General features: G+C 38.3%; 1 protein-coding gene across 1 annotated transcript in view; it reads right to left on the bottom strand.

The window, feature by feature from the left end:
* Window positions 1–1,387: 1,387 nt before the first annotated feature.
* MICU2 (mitochondrial calcium uptake 2) overlaps window positions 1,388–19,993 on the bottom strand; it is an 84,554-nt gene continuing 65,948 nt past the window's right edge. The window contains exons 7-12 of the mRNA XM_081046733.1: window positions 14,729–14,791; window positions 13,781–13,878; window positions 9,533–9,704; window positions 5,464–5,572; window positions 4,282–4,439; window positions 1,388–2,667 (exon numbers count right to left, since the gene is read on the bottom strand). Of these exons, the coding sequence (XP_080902859.1) occupies window positions 2,563–2,667; window positions 4,282–4,439; window positions 5,464–5,572; window positions 9,533–9,704; window positions 13,781–13,878; window positions 14,729–14,791 (705 nt within the window). The 3' untranslated portion in view covers window positions 1,388–2,562. The remainder of the gene's footprint in view (window positions 2,668–4,281; window positions 4,440–5,463; window positions 5,573–9,532; window positions 9,705–13,780; window positions 13,879–14,728; window positions 14,792–19,993) is intronic.

The raw sequence follows: 19,993 nt of genomic DNA, 5'->3' as shown, positions 1-19,993 counted from the left end.
GCTTACTGGTGAGCAAGTGTTTTCCTTAGCCACTCAGGTCCGTCTGCTGCTCAGTACCTCTCTTCCCCTTGGTGAATTTCCAAGATCTGTTTTAACTGCTTATTTTTCTATTGAGTTCATTTGTTTTGTTTTTGTTATACATACCAGGGGGTGCCAAAGAAATGTATACACATTTTAAGAGATATTATCGATGCTCAAGCAGTAGTTTCGCTGTAATCAGAAGTGTCTGGACACTGATGGTAACCACTTTGAGCACCTCTTATAATTGCAAAAGTCAAATGTGGCTTGTATTTGTTATTGGTATATAGTATTAGAGTTTTTTCCTTTCTTAAATGTGTGTACATTTTTGTGGTACCCTCCATATATGTAATGTAGACGGTACTGACCTTAAGAGGTATTTTACAAATACACAGGGATATTTTTTGTATATTCTAGTATAGAAGTGCCAGAATATATATGTGTGTGTGTGTGTGTGTGTGTGTGTATACACATATATAGAGAGGGATACATATATATGTATACATATATATCATGAAACTTTATTACAAATTTTTCTTTATGTTAGTGCCTTGTGTTATTTTTAAAAATGTGTGTAAAGTTATGTTACCTATGAGTTTCACTTCAGGATAGTAAAAATGGCATTACAAAATATTTTTTTAAAATGGTGGTGGTGGTGTGCGTGTGGGGGGGTGGCAATTGGGTCTCATTTGATTGAGAACCACTGACTTAGATGTTAATCCTTTGTTGGCTTTTAGCATGTCAACTTTTTCTCAATCTATCACCCATTGGTTAATTTTGTCTATAGTACACATTACATATTTTTTAAATAGCTTCTTTAAGATATAATGCACATACCATATAGTTCACCCATATAAAAGGTACAATTTGGAGTTTTTTGGTATATTACATTACTAATTAAAAAAATTGTGTAAAATATATATAACATAAAAATTGCCATATAAATCAGTTAAATGTACAATTCCGTGGCATTAATTATATCCACAATGTTGTGTTACCAGCCCTATATATTTCCAAAGTGTTTAATCACCCCAAACCACAATTCTGTAGTGATTAAGCAATAACTGCCCATCCTCCCTCCTCCCCAGCTGGTAACATCGACCCCATTTTCTGTCTCTATGATGTTGCCTATTCTAGGTACCTATGTAAGTGGAATTGTACAGTATTAATCTTTTGTGTCTGGCTTATTTCACTAGTATAACGTCCTCATGGTCCATCAATATTGAAGCAGATGCCAGAATTTCATTTCTTTCTATGGCTGACTAATATTCCATGTGTGTACGTACATGTTGCTTTCCCATTTGTCTGTTGATGGGCAGCTTTTCCCACTTGCCAGTCTCAAGCATTAAATTATGAGTCTTCTGATTTAGCAGATTACCATATTTCAAGGCCTTTTTCTTTAACAACCATAAGGGAGAGTTTCCCCTTGCCCCAGTAATCAACCCATTTTCAGTGTAAGATCACATTTCTTATTTTATTCCATAGGTTATAGTCTGAAACTGTTGTCCTTTCAATCGTGGTTTTAGAGGGCGCAGCTCAGCTCCAGGTCCAGTTGCCATTGCTGTTTGCAGGGGGCGCAGCTCACCATCCCTTGTGGGAGTTGAGGAATCAAACCGGCAACCTTGTGGTTGAGAGCCCATTGGCCCATGTGGGAATCGACCCAGCAGCTTTCGGCCTTAGGATCAGGGAGCTCCAATCGCCTGAGCCACTGGGCTGACTTGAGACATGTTTTCAATATTTGCAATATTCTTATTTGAGAAACACGTTTTAGAAATAATTTTTATTTACAATGTTTACAAATATACCATTTTATATTATTATATATTTAATGTCAATTAATTTCTAGTGCCATTTTAAACATTCACCTACAACCCAAAAAATGCCAAGGGACTCTGATCTTGTGATCAGGATACTCCCAATTACACTAATTTTTAAGAATATGAACTAATGAGGTTGGCAATGGATGAGAATATTTACATTTAAAAACAATGTGTTTTTTTTTTAAAGATGTAAAACAAAACATGCCTCAGTAATTTTTGTATCTTTGTAAATACTTTATTGTTTCCAGATAGAATACTGAAATTTACTTGTTATTTTAAAGACAACTAATATAAGACATAAGATAGACATGAGAAAACCTGAAATATTAACTTAATTTGCCTGCAAGGAGCATCAGGACTTGTAGAATTGATACTGGCCTGTATGTCAGTTTCCATAATTACTGCTGACCCCTCCAGACAGCATATTGTGCTACTGTATCTAAGAAACCAGCTAATAACAAGGTTTTCCATCTCATCAAAGTACAAAGCATTACTTCAATTCTAGGCCTTCCGACAGAATATGTTTTTGTAGAAGAATATTGTCTTTTCTTTTTACTAAGTTCATTAATTAAATGTTATTAAGATATTATTGAATCAGAAAGCAAACAAGGCATCTTTATATTACAAAAAAAAATCAGTGAAGACTTAAGAAGGTCAACATCTGGTACTTAAAAAAAAATCTCAAATTCTGACAATTGGAGCAATAAAATTCCCAAATGATCTCCTATAAAAGACCTTTTCCAGCTTGTTTCCAGACTTCTTTTACTCCTCCAATACTTTCTTTTTTCACACATTTCCAGTATTCTTGTACACTTAGTTGCTGTGGTACCTGTTCACCAAAAGTAAACATTAGGGGTCACTCTCTTCAAGTTAAACGTGATTCTTGTGTGCATTGTTACTGTTTATTTCTCACACTCCTCCAATACTAACCCGTGGATTAGGTTGTGAAAGACGATTGCAACAGGACTGTACAATAAGCTAAGAGACAGAAAGTGAATGTGATGTAAGAATATCCGCAAGGAATATCCAAGGAATATCCAAGGAATATCCAAGGAATATCCAAGGAATGCAGGCAGAGGATAAGAGAGTGGAGATTCCTTCCCGAAAGATAAGGAAGATGTTGAGTGACCATCTTTCATATATTGGTTTTAAAATATAACTATTTCATGATGTTTTCCTTTGTGAATACTTTATAATGTTTTCTTTTTCCTGGTAAACTTTATTTAGCTTTGTGGAATACAAATTATACGTCTAAAACTTTGATTAAACCTTGGCTACAGCTAAAAAGAAACTATAGGTCACAATATATTTGATGAGAAGCTTTAAGAAATCATATAATTCATGTAAGTACTTCGTGAATTAAAAGTACCGTATGGTTATTATTCCTCTCAGCTCCACAAGAAAGTAAAAGTTAGGAAACCTTTGGACTCTGGTAACCACAGCAGCACAGCAATGCTGGAAATCCACCAAATGGATGCCAAAGTCTATTTTAGCTTTTCTCTGTATGTGTTCTTTTTCCTATTGCTGATTTACAGTTCTTCTCTTTAATGTCTTTTGAGAAATGGCGAAGAGGCTCCTGGGTATATCAAACTGTGAACTGCAAAGGTTGGTTTAATTTCCAGGAATGTGACCAAGAGGTGCTGGGTAACTGACCACAAAGCTTGTGAGATATGTTTCCTAATGGGAATCACATTTGTTCATTTTCCATCAATAATGTTTGCAGCAGCAAATGAATGTGCTTTTCTAGGTCGCAGACAAATAGCTTTGTTTTTGTGAGTCCACAGTACTTTCTCTCTCCCTTTCTTCTGGCCTAACTGCCTATTTACGACGAGGCTGTCTCTGGACTTGAGCTTCCAATCTGCACACAGCTTTCATGCGAGTGCTTCCAGCAGACTCTCATCTAACTATACTCTGGGTTTGATCTGTCCCACAGTTATAGACCAATATGTGAGTCTGAATAAATAATGACAATAGCTAACACTTACTGCAAGCGTCTCAGTCACTATACTAAGTATTTTGCACTTAATCCTCCTAATAATTCTTTCTGGTATATTCTATTAGTTTCCTCATTGTACAGATGAGGAATCTGTAGCTCAGAAATATTAGGTAGCTTTGCAAGATTTAACCTTTAATTAATAGATGATGTCTATTAATAATTAATAGACATTAACAGATGATAAAGCTGGGATTTGAATCTAGGTGTTTTTAACTATAGAGCCCAAAGTAAAATTCTAGGCCATGATTTCTGAATAGTGCTTTCTGATTAGATTTTTTAAAAAAGCAAAGAAAAATTTTAGATTCCCATCCCATTTATAAAGATATCTCTTTATAAACGATGAAAACTCCATTTAAGATGATACATTTGCTCAAATTCTAGGTTTAACACCATCCATTTAATTACATGTAAAAACATGTGGTGATTTAAAAAGCCAAAATCTGTTACCCATAAGCCTCGATGCATTCTGTTTTTCAACACTCCCAGGAACTCTCCATGACTGAGACACTCATCACCATCCAAGTCAAAGATCTTGAACACGGTGTCCAAAATGTTGTCCGAGAGCTCCTGTCCTGTGGCTACTTTCACTGCTCTCTTAAACTCCGCTGGAAAAGAAAACAAATGACTCATCAACCACGTGAAACAATCTATGTGGAACAAATCTAATTTTCCATAATCTGAGAAGTAAAAACAAATCTAAACATTTATTACATGGGAAGTAAAACAAAAACAAAAATGCACATTAAGAATGTATTTAAATGGGCCGGCCCGGTGGCTCAGGCGGTTAGAGCTCCATGCTCCTACCTCCGAAGGCTGCCGGTTCGATTCCCACATGGGCCAGTGGGCTCTCAACCACAAGGTTGCCAGTTCAACTCCTTGAGTCCCGCAAGGGATGGTGGGCAGCGCCCCCTGCAACTAAGATTGAACACGGCACCTTGAGCTGAGCTGCCACTGAGCTCCCAGATGGCTCAATTGGTTGGAGCGTGTCCTCTCAACCACAATGTGGGTTGCCGGTTCGACTCCTGCAGGGGATGGTGGGCTGTGCCCCCTGCAACTAGCAACGGCAACTGGACCTGGAGCTGAGCTGTGCTCTCCACAACTAAGAGATTGAAAGAACAACAACTTGAAGCTGAACGGCACCCTCCACAACTAATACTGAAAGGACAACAACTTGAGGCTGAACGGCACCCTTCACAACTAAGACTGAAAGGACAACTTGACTTGGAAAAAAGTCCTGGAAGTACCCACTGTTCCCCAATAAAGTCCTGTTCCCCTTCCCCAATTAAAAAAAAAAAAAGATGAAAACCTTAGTTTAAAAAAATGTATTTAAATAATAAATCTGGCAGAGAAATGCCATGAAAGTAACTGCAAGAGAAACAGCTATTTTAATCTAAGCTTTCAAACCCAAATATCTCCTTCTCCTTCTCAGGGGCAAAATAAGAAAGGAAAAGCAGAGTAACAGTTAGATGTGAGTGTTGGTGTTGTAAATCCAGAATAAAAATGATGAATTAATTAAAAGGCCAATTCATTGTTTTACTGATAACTGGCTCCTTAGTTGGTATCATCCAGTTGAAGAATATAGTGATATTGTCTAAAGATGGTAACAACTAAACAATTCATAGAACTTACCTAATCGGACAGGGCGATGAGCTAAACTAAACATCTGCATGGCAATAGTGAAGTCTTCCAGGTGGGTTGTAAAGTGACAAAACGACTTGAACTCGTCCAAACTAATGCTCTAAAACAACAAAATGGAGTTCTTAGCCCAATTATGTAAGTACATTAAATAACCTTATAAGTGAGAGTCCTCTTGTCTATCATAAAGGTCATGAACTTCTATCTTTCTAAGCAAGTCTACTAAAAAGTTTGAGATACAGAATATTATAATTTTAGAGATTCGGAAGAATCCCAAGAGATTAACCGGCAGCCACTGTGTATGGTTGGGGACTGTGCACTGTGGGAACGGGTCTCCTGGAGTCATGCAGTGTAAGACCCAGAGTGGTCCCATGCTATGGACTCAACTGTGTCGCCTCAAAATTCCTGTGTGGAAGACTTACTCCCAGTGTGCTGTATTTGGAGATGGGACTTTAGGGAGTAATTAAGACTGAAGGAGGTCCTAAGTTGGGGTCCTGATCCCCAAGGCCTGGTGTCCTGATCAGAGGAAGGGACCGTGGAGCTCTCTCACTCGGGCGTGAGCACAGAAGACGCCCTGTGAGGAGACGGCAAGGAGGAAGCTGTCAGCCAGGATGGGGACTCACCAGATACCAACCCTGTGGCACCCTGATCTTGGACTTCCAGGCTCCAGAACTGTAAGCACATAAATTTGTGGGTTTAGCCCCAGTCTGTGGTGTTCTGTTATGGTGGCCTGAGGAGACTAATTCATCCTGTTAGGAGGCCTCCTTCCTTGCTTTTCTGCTTAGTTTTATCAGTGGCCATAGCATGGAGTGAGGGCACTGGGTTTTGGAGTTACGGACCTATGCTGAAATTCCCGTTCTGTCATTTATTATGCATTTATGCATTAAATAGCAGGGTAGAATGTCAGACCCCTCAAAATTCTTGGTTTTACAAAAACTCATTGACACAGACAATAGTTTAGTGGTTACCAGAGGGTAAGGGGTGTGGGGGTGGGAGATGAGGGTAAAGGGGATCAAATATATGGTGATGGAAGGAGAACTGACTCTGGGTGGTGAACACACAATGGGATTTATAGACGATGTAATACAGAATTGTACACCTGAAATCTATGTAAATTTACTAACAATTGTCACCCCAATAAAATTAATTTAAAAAAAAAATTCTTGGTTTTTTACAATCTTTACAAATTAAAGATTGGTCTATTACATGTGATGTCAGTATTTCCCCCCATTTTCTTCTAACTTCGATTATAATTTTGGGAAGGATGAGGGCATAAAACAGATCTTAATTTTTAGGTAGTAACTTCATATATTTTTCTTAAAAGCTTCTGGGTTTTGCTCAGAGAAAGATGTATACTCCACTTCTAAGATGATTGTTTTGTTTTCTCCTGTACTTACTCAATTTCCTTTTTCTTGTTAGCATTTAATTCTTTGATCCATCTGGCATCTGTTTTTACAGTAATGAGTGAGGTAGCGACTTACCTTCATTTTCTCTCTCAGATGGCCAGTGGCTTGTCCTAATGCCATTTATTAATAATTCTTCTTTTACCCAACCAATTTGTAATAGTTTACATACACTAAATATCCATGTGTATTTGGGTCTATCTCTGGATTTTATATTCTGTTCAATTGATATGTCTGTCAAATTCATTGTAGCTGTTTTAGTTACCAGTGGTCGATGGTACATTTTAATACCTTGGCATTTTTTTTTTTTTAAAGACATTTTTTTAGAGGAGTTTTAGGTTCAGAGCAAAATTGAGGGGAGGTACAGAGTTCCCATATGCCCCCCACCCCCTCAGCATTCTTTTCATATAAACTTTTATGGCATTTTTATGGAAGCCCATTAGTGTTCACCAGTGTCTGGTTCTCCGATTCCTGCACCCAGGCAAGACTACACTTCTGTGCCTCCTTGCAGTTAGGCAGGGTCATGTGATCAGTTTGGCCAGTAGCCAAGGATCCTGAAATTTCCAGAATAAAACATTTACGAGGTGTGATAAAAAACTACGGTGAATGTTTAAATAAAAAAGAAATTATTACGGTAAGAGACACATTACCATTAATCCCCCTCAAAATACTCCCCCTCACTTTGAATACACTTATCCCATCATTTTTGCCACTTTCTGAAGCAGTTCTGGAAGTCCTCTTTTGTGAATGTCTTTAGTTGAGCTGTCATGGCTGCCTCGATGGTCTGAATTGATTCAAAATGTTTATCTTTCGTGGACATTTTGACTTTGGGAAAGAACCAGAAGTCGTATGATGCCAGATCCGGTGAATGAGATGGATGAGGACACACTGTAATGTTTTTATTTGACACAAATTGCTGTACCAGAAACGATGTGTGACACGGAGCCTTTGAACAAATACAGTGACTGCTGCTACCAAGTGCCACCCAACGGAAAGGCAGGGATCTTCAATACAGGAAGCAGGGTGTCAAACCTTAGAAACAGTGTGTGACAAATTTCAACGTGTTCGGAGCAGTCAGTTGGGTGCAAGCTACGCTTGAAAGAAGGTGTGTTTTAAAGTGTGTCTAGATCATCCTTCATCATGACAATGCTCTGTGTCACACATCACTTCTGGTATGGCAGTTTCTGTCAAATAAAAATATTACGGTGTGTCCTTATCCACCTTGTTCACCGAATCTGGTATTGTGAGACTTCTGGCTCTTCCCCAAAGTCAAAATAACCATGAAAGGTAAACATTTTGAATCAATTCAGGACATCGAAGCAGCCACGATAGCGAAACTAAAAACACTCACGAAAGAGGACTTCCAGAACTGCTTTAGAAAGTGGCAAGAACAATGGGATAAGTATGTTTGAAGTGAGGGGATGTCTTTTGAGAGGGATTAATGGCAATGCATCTTTTAGTCTAATACTTTTCTTTTTTTAATTTAAACATTCACTATATTGTTTGATCACACCTCGTAAGTGTCAGAACGTGGCTCACTCCTTCCTTTTCCTTTCCAAGCCTCTGAGGATGGTGTTCTTTTTCAGATGGTGGAGCTCCAGGACGGCTGTGCCTCGAGAAGCCTGGGTCCTCAGCAACCACATGGGTGCCCTCCCCACCCGCAATGGAGAGGTGGCAAGGTTGACAAAGATGCCTTTGTGTTGGCCACAGGGATTTCAGGATAGTTTGCACCTGCAGCAAACAGAGGCTGTTCTGACTGCTATGACCATCTCACTTATAACTACCTTGAGGGAGAGCTGCTGTGTTTATAATACTAAGAACTTCTACTCAATCACAGGGAATGTCTCTCCAAATTAGGTAAGTTTGGTTTTATCTCCATTACGATTTTAAAGTTTTTTTCCCCATATATTTCTTGTTAAATTTATTTCTAATTGTTATATATTTCTGTTGCAATTATAAATGGGAAGTTCATTATGTTTTATCTTTTTCCTCACTACAGAAATAGCTTTAAAAATTATAAAAAATACATGCCCATTAAAACAATTTTTTTGGAATATAGTAAAAACAATAAACTAAAAATCACTTGAAATCTCACCACTGTACAGTAGTCATTATTAATAGTTTGGCAATTATCATTTCATGTAATTCACATATACACACATATATGCTACTGCATTTTGACCTGGAATTTTGACAGCTATTTCTCATACAATAGCATTGTAACAGGCATTTAATCTTTATTGTTTCTAATGGTTTTTGATTAGATTACGTTCTCTAAGCATTATAATCACATTATATGCAAACAAAGACAACTGTCACCTCCGTTTACGTTTTAATATTCTTTATCTTGGTAACTTGTACTGGTTGAGATTTCCAGAACAATAGAAAGTGACGGCAGTGATAGTTGACACTTCTGCCTAATTCTGACTTTACTGGAAATGCCAAACTCATGGCTACTAAACCGACTTTACCTTAGGCAGTATATCACTTGTAAGAAAATAGTATGTGGAGAACATACCTCAACTTGATTTTACACTTAAATAATAGAGATCAGTTTAGTCTTAGTTAATTTGGAAGTCACTTTATTTAATTACATAGATACGTCTAACTTATTATTTCATGTTCATCACAAGCATAACAGAACAGAAAGGCATACCAACCTCTCCTGCTGACAACTTCTCTCTCACATTTTTCCAATAAATGTCGTTATTTTCAGTGTTAGTGAAAAAAAGGAGCCACTCAGCAAAGTCTTCTTTTCTCATGAAACTCAAACCTTTAGAAAACTGAAGGAATTCCATTTCTTGGACCTCTATTTGTAGATTTTCCATAAATCTAAATAAAGGACAAAGTTAATAGAAGTAACCATTGGCATTCAGCAGTAATATTGTAATGGGGACTGCAAAACACCTTCCGCATCACCTGCTGAGTAACCAGCCTCCTGGGATGCCAGTGGGTGATCTGCTGACCTGCATGCATGAAGCCTGAGAACTCTGCAAAGCACTGGGGGAGCAGGATGCTGGTCAAGGGCAACACCTGCTTCAATGTGACTCCCTACCCTTGTTTTGTTTGTGCAAATTATACTCGGCAACCCACATTCTGATGAACTTAAGACTTAAAACATTATGAAAACGTTGCTGTCTTACGGCCATAGAAAATAAAATTGCATGGAAAACAATTATTTTCCAGTTTCGAAAAATAATCAGTAATAAGAGAAACTTAATATTCAGTTGGGATACTGCTTTGAGAATGTCAATCATAATTAATGGTTCCTAATATTTTTCAGGTGCCAAAGGTTGATAGAAGTAATCAATGGCTGTGCATCAAAAGCTTAAATTTACCTAAAAATATTTATAATCTTTTGGACAATAACATATGTCTATGTGACTCAACATTTTTTTTTTTTATAAAAACACATGGCACTTTGATCAAACTGTCATCAACAGCGTCCTGTGAAAGGTACAAGTTGAAAGAATATCAGATTAAAAAATATTTTCTTTGAACAAGGACCCAGAAATGCTGAACTTGATTTATTTATAACCTAAATCATGTGAAAAGTCTTATTATCTCCATGAGGTTTAACATGCAGCAGATCCTGTTATCCACCTTTCCACATGTGAAAAGATCTGTGCTATCTGTCATGTCACAATTTAATGGAAATACACATGGGGTGAAAAAGGTACATTCCAGCTCAGCAGGAGAAAAGCTGCCACTGTTAACAATTACTTGCTTCAGATTCTACACGAGTCCCCTCAGCCTTAGAGGCAGGCAGGGGAGGTGGGCTTAGGCTTCTATCTGTGTGGGAGGTAAGGTTCTGAATGTATTCTATACACAGATTTATCAGCGTTATGCGTCTTTTGGGGTCAAAGAAGAATTTTATCTAGAACTTGAAACATTTCAAGTTTGGTTGATAGATCAACAAAATCTTCTACTGATATGCTTCATCCTTTGTTTTACTGAGTTTTATTGTACTGTACTGTGATGACATTCAATTTTTTCTTATTAGCATTGTTAAAAGAATGCTTTACTTGCAATGCGTGTACAATGAATTAGGGAAGTGGGAAATATAGTATAAGAACATTACCAACTTGCTCCTTCCCATTTTCTTTTGCTTCAGGTTCTATCTGAGGCTGAAATATTATAAACTTAATTGCTGTTAAAACTATACATTGTCTGGTTTAAGCTACTTTCATCTTAACTAATTATACTGCTTTTGAAGAACATTAAGTATGTTTTATGATAATAATCTTTTCTAAGTCTAAAATTATATATCTTGTTATGACATGAAAATCTGGAACATGATACCAGACATAAATGTATGAATTGAAGAATTTATGTTCCATAAGGCCACCAGATGCACTTGGAACACATTTAAATAGTTGGTAAATTAGTGGGCTAAGTGGAGATGCTGGGGAGAAGCTGCTTTTCCTTAGCTGGGTGCTGCCGGCCCTGGTGTCCTGGAGCTGGCTCACCATCTGGGACGGTGTATGTGCACATGTCCCCCACCCCTACTCCGCGTCTGGCACCTTGAGGCCAGCTTGCTCCCCACTCACCATAATCTGCAAATGCTATCCTGCCAGAGAGCTGAGCGAGAGCTGACTGTCAGACGTACTTACCAGGACACCACTGCTTACATACCTTGGAATTATGACAACTCCATGAATTCAGGACATCCTCAACTAATAAATGGTATTTCAAAATTTAAGAAAAAAAAAGCCCTAAAAAGTACATCAGTATCAATATCCTCCTAATTTTTCCGGATAAGAAAACTTGAGACCACTTTTCTCTCCTATTTCCCTAATTATTTTCAGCTTTACAAATTTATTGGGATAAAAAAAGAGGTCGAATGAACCACACCAGAAATAAACTTGGAGATTTTTTCTGCTCACTACTCTTAAGGCTAACCATTAGAGTTTAAAAGAATGGAAAGAAATGCAGAACAAGAAAAGGCCCCAAGTAAAGGAGGGAAGAGAGAACAAGAGACAGGAAACAGCACACAGAGGGGCCCAGCCATCAGCGGCAGCCTCACTGGCTGAACCTCAGTGTTTTCTTCCCTGAACCGTAGACAAGCTGCCTTTTCAAATTTAAATTACCTGTTGATTTCATAACAATGAATACACACCAAAATTCCAGGAGCCAGGATTTAAATACTTTGGTTTTTACTTAAGTGCCTAAATGGTTTTTCAGTTAGAAAACCTTTTGACTAGTTATAAAAGTTAAAAAAAAAACCCACAAACCCCACAAATTTATCCACTTGCTCCCTCATTAACTGGCTGAGTTTCCCTTAACACGTGGTGGTATCTACTTAATGTGTCTGTCACTCTGGCCACCTGGTCTGGTATTACTTCCTTGAAAGCCCATTCAGTGCACCCAGCAGGGACCTATGGGACTGACTTCCAGAAACTTTGTGACCACTTAAATCTTTTAAGACAAACCTGGGTCTGGACATCACTTCTTTAATCTCTGAGGTATATGACCCGGAACCAAGTCCCTTCGTCTCATCAGGTCCCAGGTCTAAAAAGGGAGACCACGGCTCTCAGGTGGTGAGAACAGGTGAAACAATACACGTAAAACACGCAGTCACAGGCCAGGCACACAGTAAGCACGCAGCAGACAAAGTGCGACGGCACTGAGGACTGTAACTGCCTCCCCTCACCCTTCCGCTGGCCCAGACTCCACTCTTCACGGCTGCACCGCTCTCTGCTCCACCTCCTCCGCCAACGGCTTTGACAGCCTCCACAACTGCAGCTTGAAGAAAACCAGACAGGAACTGCACACAGTGCTACCAACTGAAACTCAAGGTCTACACCTCGAAACAGGCCCTCAACCCTTCCAGACACCTTGCCAGCCAGTGGAGAAGCTCTTGTTGACTTTGCACCAGTGGTTATTTGGAGCCCTCTACACCCTCTACAAATCCATCTCAATGGCCTTCTGTCTGTCCTCAGCAGATGACCCTGCCCTAACTTCTCAGAGAGATTAGGAATCATTCTTAGGACATTTTCTCATTATTGAAACGTGACAGCCCTAGAAAAAGGGGAGTTCCTTCCTTTGTGATGGCTTACTGGCCATCTGAATCCCACCTCTATTCCCATGGTTCCTCCAGTTTTCTGTTCTAACTTAAAAAAACCCTTCTCTCTGAATTTTAAAATAATCAATCCCTGGGGGGAAAAACACTGAGAACCCTAACCTTTATTTCAGTTTTGGACTTTTTTCTTTAGATGTTGAGTTGAGGAGCCTTTTGGGAAAGAAACTGAGGACACTCCAAGCTGAAAACATGTGAGCGAGAGAGCTGAGGAAATGCAAACAGAGAAAGAAGCCAGGGCAGCTGAGAAAGAGAAACCTTTGGAAACATCTGGTAGCTGGGAAACAAGCTGTGGGAGTGTCTGAAAATAATTCAGGTCGATGTGCATGAGGCACACATTCTGTGCTGCCCACGTGTTCTGTTCTGTGCACTTAGGGACATACTGTCGCATTTAATTCTCAGATCAGCCTCAGACTTCCCATGTGGGGGACAGAATGTTAATGGAAACGAAAGGGGAAAGAATAGAAGATTAGGAAGGAAAATATTTGCATGAATTAGAGATTTCCTTTTTTCATTATTTGATTATTATAAAATTAATTATCATTTATAGTTTTAAAGTTTACTTTTATATTTACTCAAAACTTGTTAAGTAGGGAGGACAAGCATCATCATGTAAATATTTTAAAGACTAAAAGAAGGTACAGTTGACCCTTAAACAACGTGGCCTCACCTGTGCCTGGATTTTAAAAATTTACACGAATTTTAAAAAATCACATGTAAGTGGACCCATGCGGTTCAAACCTGCATTATTTAAGGGTCGACTGTACTCAGTTGTTTCTTCACTTATTACCTATAATTTGCCTAAACGAATATAAGTATTTGCATTTACCTTCGAAATTCTCTATAATGAAGTTTTCTTTCTCCTCTCTTTCCAAAGAAACGTATCTGAAGGGTTGTGTTAATTTCAGGTTCTTTCACTGTTGGTTCCTGTAAAAAAAATGCTGCGGCAATTTCAAGTAATTATAACCAGGAGAAAAATAGACCCTGTAGCCTGGAACTCTCAGGACAATATCCACAAAAGATTCCTGTAGTACCACCACCACCACCACCAACAAAGGTAGAAGAGAAGTAGCCATTATGTCAGTCTGTTACTGTGCATAACACTATTCTGTAATCATCTTTGCTCAAGCAGGAGAAAAACAATGAGGGCTAAAATACTCAAAACACTCAAGGTGGACTTCGACAGTAAGCAAAATTTTAGAAATGTTCACACATTTTGACCCAACAATTGAATTTCTGGGAAGTTATCCCTCAGATATATCCACCTGCGTATAAAATGACATAATTACAGGATTATTAATTGCAGCATAATTTGTAATAGCAAAAGACTAGATATATTTACATATCTTTCCAAAGGGGAATGGTTACATAAATCGGCACATCCATACAACAAAGTACTATGGAGGCCCTAAAAGGAAGGATACCCAGCTATATTAAGGAAAAATGGGAGAGTGGAACAATGTATAGTATGTATGCTACTGCGTGTATGTAAAAAAATGGAATAAAGATACACAGATGTACTCAGTTACACATTTACCTACATGCTTATATATGCACACCTCTGGGGGAATACACGGTGCTCACTGGTCAGGGGGAGGCAATCCCTACCCTACATACTCCTGTGAACCTTCTGAAATCAGGACCATGTGAATATAGCACATCTACTTAAAACATTTAGAAAAAAGCGAGTTACTGACAGTTTCCCCAACTATCTGGAAATACTTATTTGAACAAACAGAATAGAGAAGCTATTATAATATCACCTGTTTGCACATACCTGACATTCTGTATCATTAGTTCTCATCTTCACGTCATCTTGTTTACTTATGATCCTCTGTAGCTAAAAAGATTGCAAATATGAATTTAGATGTGTCTACTGGATTCTTCACAACAACCTAAAAAACAGAGACTGAGTTTTTGTTTTAAAATATATATTAGATATTTAAATTCTTTTTATATTATAACTGCTAATATTACGTTTTTTCTTAGATCATGTAAGAAACAAAGGAGATATGCAAAACAGATATGCAAGTATTAACATTACTATTATTCTGATTTTTTTCTCCTAAGAAAGCTAGATTACTTAGTATATACATATTCTAAAGGCATCATTCTATAACAACTTCATGATTACCCTCATTCTTCAAGAGAATTTTTATTCATTTTTTTGTATCACTGATAGTTTGTGGCCACATTTTCAAGTATACTCATATAACTCTTACGAAGCTATTTATATCATGTAAATATTGTTCCCTTTCCCTTTATGCATTTATAAAGTATTAAAATAATTTAAAGACCTACATTTCTACCAATTATAAAACTGTCAATAGTACCCTGAGACTGGCACATTAAAAACCTACCTTTCAGAATCTTTTGTACCAATCCTCCTGTGGAAAGCAAAGTCTTTAAAAAATATATTAAAAAAAAAGAATTGAATATAGGGGCGGCCAGTTGGCTCAGTTAGTTAAGAGTGCAGTACTCATAATATCAAGGTCGCCGGCTCGATTCCTGCATGGAATGGTGAGCTGTGCCCTCCACAACTATATTGAAAACAACTTGACTTGGAGCTGATGGGTCCTGGAAAAACACACTGTTCCCCAATATTCCCCAATAAAAACTTTAAAAAAATGGAATATAGACAAAATCTAAAACTGTGAATTCAAATCAATTAGGAGGCAGACCTTCACCCATTTTTTTTTTCTAGGCTATTTTTTTGTTAATACTTTAAAAATTGCTGCAACTAAATTCCAAATTAATTACCTCAAATTCAGCATCTTCTACTATGCTGATTTTAGGCAAGTGGTTTATCTCTAGTTATCTAAATCCCTCAAACTTTTCAACACAGTTCATACTCATTTTAGGGAAAAATGCTGAAAAACTTTATACTAGTTTAATCCTTCATTTTGTAAGCTGACAATCAAATAGTATAACACCAAATTCAATACCCAGACATTTCTCCCTAACGGTGATAAGTCAAAATTTATCATATAGATAACAATTTGAAAAATAGAAATGTTATTCATAAAATGATTATAAATTTTTATCAAATATTCAAAACTTATTTTTCTTCTATTATAAGACAATTACTATAGTTGTTGTAATCTTCACATAGTCACTGTCAAATAGTTACAAATAAAACAAAAATAGCAAATAGGAGTTGTTCATTGAAACAAGAATTTATTAGGAGACTTACTATAATATTGGCTTATTCTAATTGGTGTGGGACTTAGAACAAGGGTCTGTCCTAGAGTCTGCCCAGTGGGTTTAGTGCCAGATAAACCTGTCATGTTAGTCTTACTGAAAACATTTTGGTTTGGATTCAGGGAGGGGGTTATAGCAAGCTGTAGTGTGCTTTGAAGATTATGGTGCTACACATTTAGTTCTATAGTAATTGCTCCATTTGAAAGATCATAAACATTTTGTCCCCAGGTGTTCTCTTGTGCCAAAAGGTCTTGCCGGTCTAGTGAGACACTTTCTAAAATGGCTGCAGATGACACTGATTCATGACAGCAATGTATGAAGTACCCCTCCTGTGATGCAAGTCCTGTTCTAAGTGTTTGGGAACTTGGGGTGAAGGACAGATGATGTCCTTGCTCTCATTAAACTTACATGCTAATTGGCAAGTGAACAAATCAATAAGAGAATTTCAGATAATGTCAAGTGCTACAACTAGGATACACTAAAATAAAGTAGGGTACTAGGATTCATGACTACTGGGACGGCTAACTGTTAGACAGGCTTCTTCTGGGTCATTCTCTTTGTGAATATGACATTTGGGCTGAGATCTGAATTACTCGAAGCTACCAGAGGCATGGGGACAGGATATTCTAGGTGGAGGGAAGAGCAAAGTTCCTGGTGGAAATAGGGGTACTTTGTTAGAGAAACAAAGAAGTCATTTTACATAAATGGTAAGAGAAGCAGGAGGACACACTCACCCAAATACAAATTGTGAATGTCTAAAAAGGTATGGACAAACTGGCTAAATTTATATTGATCCATGTTTTCAAGTTCAGGCTGAAAATGGAGAAAAGTATGTAGGGTTGATTTAACTTATTTGTGTTTTCAGATCATGATAGTTTAAATTCTGAAGCAACAACACTATTCCAAAATCAAGAATAAATCCTAGTGAGGGTTTGTATTCCTTTAAGAATAACTCTAGCAGGTCCTTCACAGGACAGAACTGCAACAGCACCATATTAAGGGTACAGTCCCTACTAGTGTGAAATAAGGGGAAATAAAAGAACCACTGTAATAAAAGAAGAAATTTATATAAAAAAGACTTGTCATCAATCTATTATTTAAAGAAATTACACTAGGACCCTGGCACTTATCCCAAATAAGCAGCTGTGCCACCCACCTATCAAGGTAAAGATTAAATGGATTAAGTATTATCTGCTCTGATCACCCCTGGTGTTATTATTATCTGACTGAATAGCTTATACGGATAGTTGTTAATTTACTTGTTCTTGGGGTAAAGAAGTGAGCAATACACTTAAATTAAGAACAGTTTCTAGATCTGGGTGTTGATAAAACATGAACACATCACAAAACATCAAAGTAACAAACTGAAGCAATTTACATTTTAGGATAGTGTCCCAAGATTTTGTATTAATGTATTTCATCATTACTTTTACATTTGCTGCAATCACTTTATATCTATGTTTTGAGTATTAAACTAATTCTCATCACTTTTCTAGCACTAACAGTGGGAAGAGCAATACATAAAATTTACTGGGGAAACATTCAGATAAGTTAAAAACGAACAACAACAATCAACCCTGCCCTTTACAGTTTTCTGATCTGAAAACAACTGTTTGCTTCTTTGAATAAAATTTCAAATGTAAGATGCTTGCATACTTAGGTTTCCTAATACAATGACCATGGAAGTGAAATAATTATTCTAATACTTAATGCAAACATAGTTTTTTTCTCCTCTCTGCAGTTATTTTAAACTGACACATTGTATCATGGTCCACGGGTTATCAAGTTCAGTGTTATGTGCCTAAGATCAGCACAAAGAACCTTTGTAGGCTTAGAAGGTTACCATTATAACTTAAAACTTAAAAAAAAAATCGGTGATGTATCTTGACATACTCTTTTTCATGTTTTCTTAATTCATGGGTTGATCATCCAAGAATCCTCCAAAATTTAAGTAAAATATTGCAAATTTCAGAATAAACACAGCACGTTAAACTATCTGGAAGACTTTTACAAGGCTTGCTGGACGCGTTCAGGACCAGAGGCTGGGATGCAGGGGACGGCAGGGGCCTGAAGAAGATGGGATAGAATAACCTGCCCTCTTGCCTTTTTCAGTCTCATGTTCCACAGTGTCACCTTATCTACAGGCTGTTACTCGGCCCTGCGTTACTATCACACATTACCACAGCGCATCAGGATGCTGGTCCTGGAGAGCATGTAGTGGTATTAGCAGGGTGCACCTGCCCACGTATGACATGACGTCCAAGTTCACAATCTCTGTGTGCAAAGACAGCACAAACTCCTAAAACTCAGTTCGACGCCTGTGACTGCCGGCTTGCCCAGGTGTGCGGGAACGTGCACTCACCCGACAGGACCGCAGATCTGTACAGCACAGCCTTTCCACAATTAACCTCTATCTACTACTTCAGTCCCAATGGCAGTCTTAGTGTCTCCTGTCTTGCACTTGAAGCAGACCGCAGTGGCTGGAGGGTACTGGAGCCTTGGGACTTGTGACGCTGGCATCTCAGCTCCTACTTGTACAGACAGACATGTTTTCTTCCTGACACTAATCTCTAAGTAACTTCTCTCCTTAATCATCTAACATCCAAAAGAAGAATTTCCCCTCCTGCCATCAAGTTTGCGCATCCTGCTCACTCCTCATCAAACGGCTTCTGCGATGGCTCCCAGGGACTTACCAGGCCCCAGGGCTCTGTCTCAGTCTGTCCTAATTACCACTCTTGGAAAGTGTGCTGTGGAACTGCCCACAGGGTCCCCTCTTCCAACTTGGGCTCCACACACTCTGGGCTCTCCCTCCCTTCTTTGTCCTTCACTTACGACCTGCCCCTTGCAGATGTGTCCCAGGGCCTCAGCTTCAGCAGGACCTCCTACCTGAAACCATTTCCAAGACTGGCCTTAACCTCGTGACGTCACACGCAGAGCTTAATGGTCAACTAATTTAATTAATAGTCAGAATGCTCCTTGCTCCTGGTCACATTCTTGATCCCACAAAGCTGCTGGCTACACTGGTCACCGCCACAGGGATAGCCTCTGAGCAGTTTATCCAGCTCAGCGTTTCCACGCTCAGAGTTAACATCTTTTTCAGCCCATTCCTTTGAATTCTTAAAACAAGAAAGGCTGACATGGAGAAGAGCAGCTCTAGAACCAGAAGGACTTGGAACCAAATCATCACATCATTTTTTTTCTTCCCAACATTTACAGACTTTCTTGAGAGGCTACAACCATTATGCCCAAATTTGGCCATCAGTATACAACCTCATTTCCCATCTAAAATTAATGAGAATATGTTTTACTTTAAATGGGACATAGAGGCAAAGTGCTGAGAAGTGTGCTGAGAAGTGTGGGTGGAAAAGGGGCCACATATTAAACCTGACAAGCTCAGGACACTGAAAACAACCACATAAGATGGTGTGAGCATAAAAAATTTCATAACTAAGTGGGCCATGGCAGGAAGTCATATCTTTAGCCTGAAGCTTTCTTCATAGTCAATCTTCACCTTAACTGAGCCTGTCTATTGTCTTTTTGCACCTAAGATAACATCCTTGGAATGTCAGTAATCCCTTTTTCCGGACCAGACCAGGAAAGTACAGAATCCCTCATTATTATTCTTGTCCCTTGATTAACATCTCTATGTGAAGTATTAACTATCCTGTACCACCTATGTGAAAGAAGTACCTGTCTCTCCAATTTACTTTTATCCAATCCCAGAGATTTCCCCCCTTCTTTGTTTTCTCCCACCCCCTTAATCTTCCACCAGTGGGTTTCATGTAACCCTCCTCCTTTGATTCTATGTATAAAATAAGCTGCAAACTGCCATTTCACGGAG

This window comes from Rhinolophus hipposideros, assembly GCF_964194185.1.
Source record: "Rhinolophus hipposideros genome assembly, chromosome: 4".
NCBI lineage: Eukaryota > Metazoa > Chordata > Mammalia > Chiroptera > Rhinolophidae > Rhinolophus > Rhinolophus hipposideros.
Note: the sequence above shows the minus strand (reverse complement) of the source record. Positions and strands in the feature narration are given on the sequence as shown.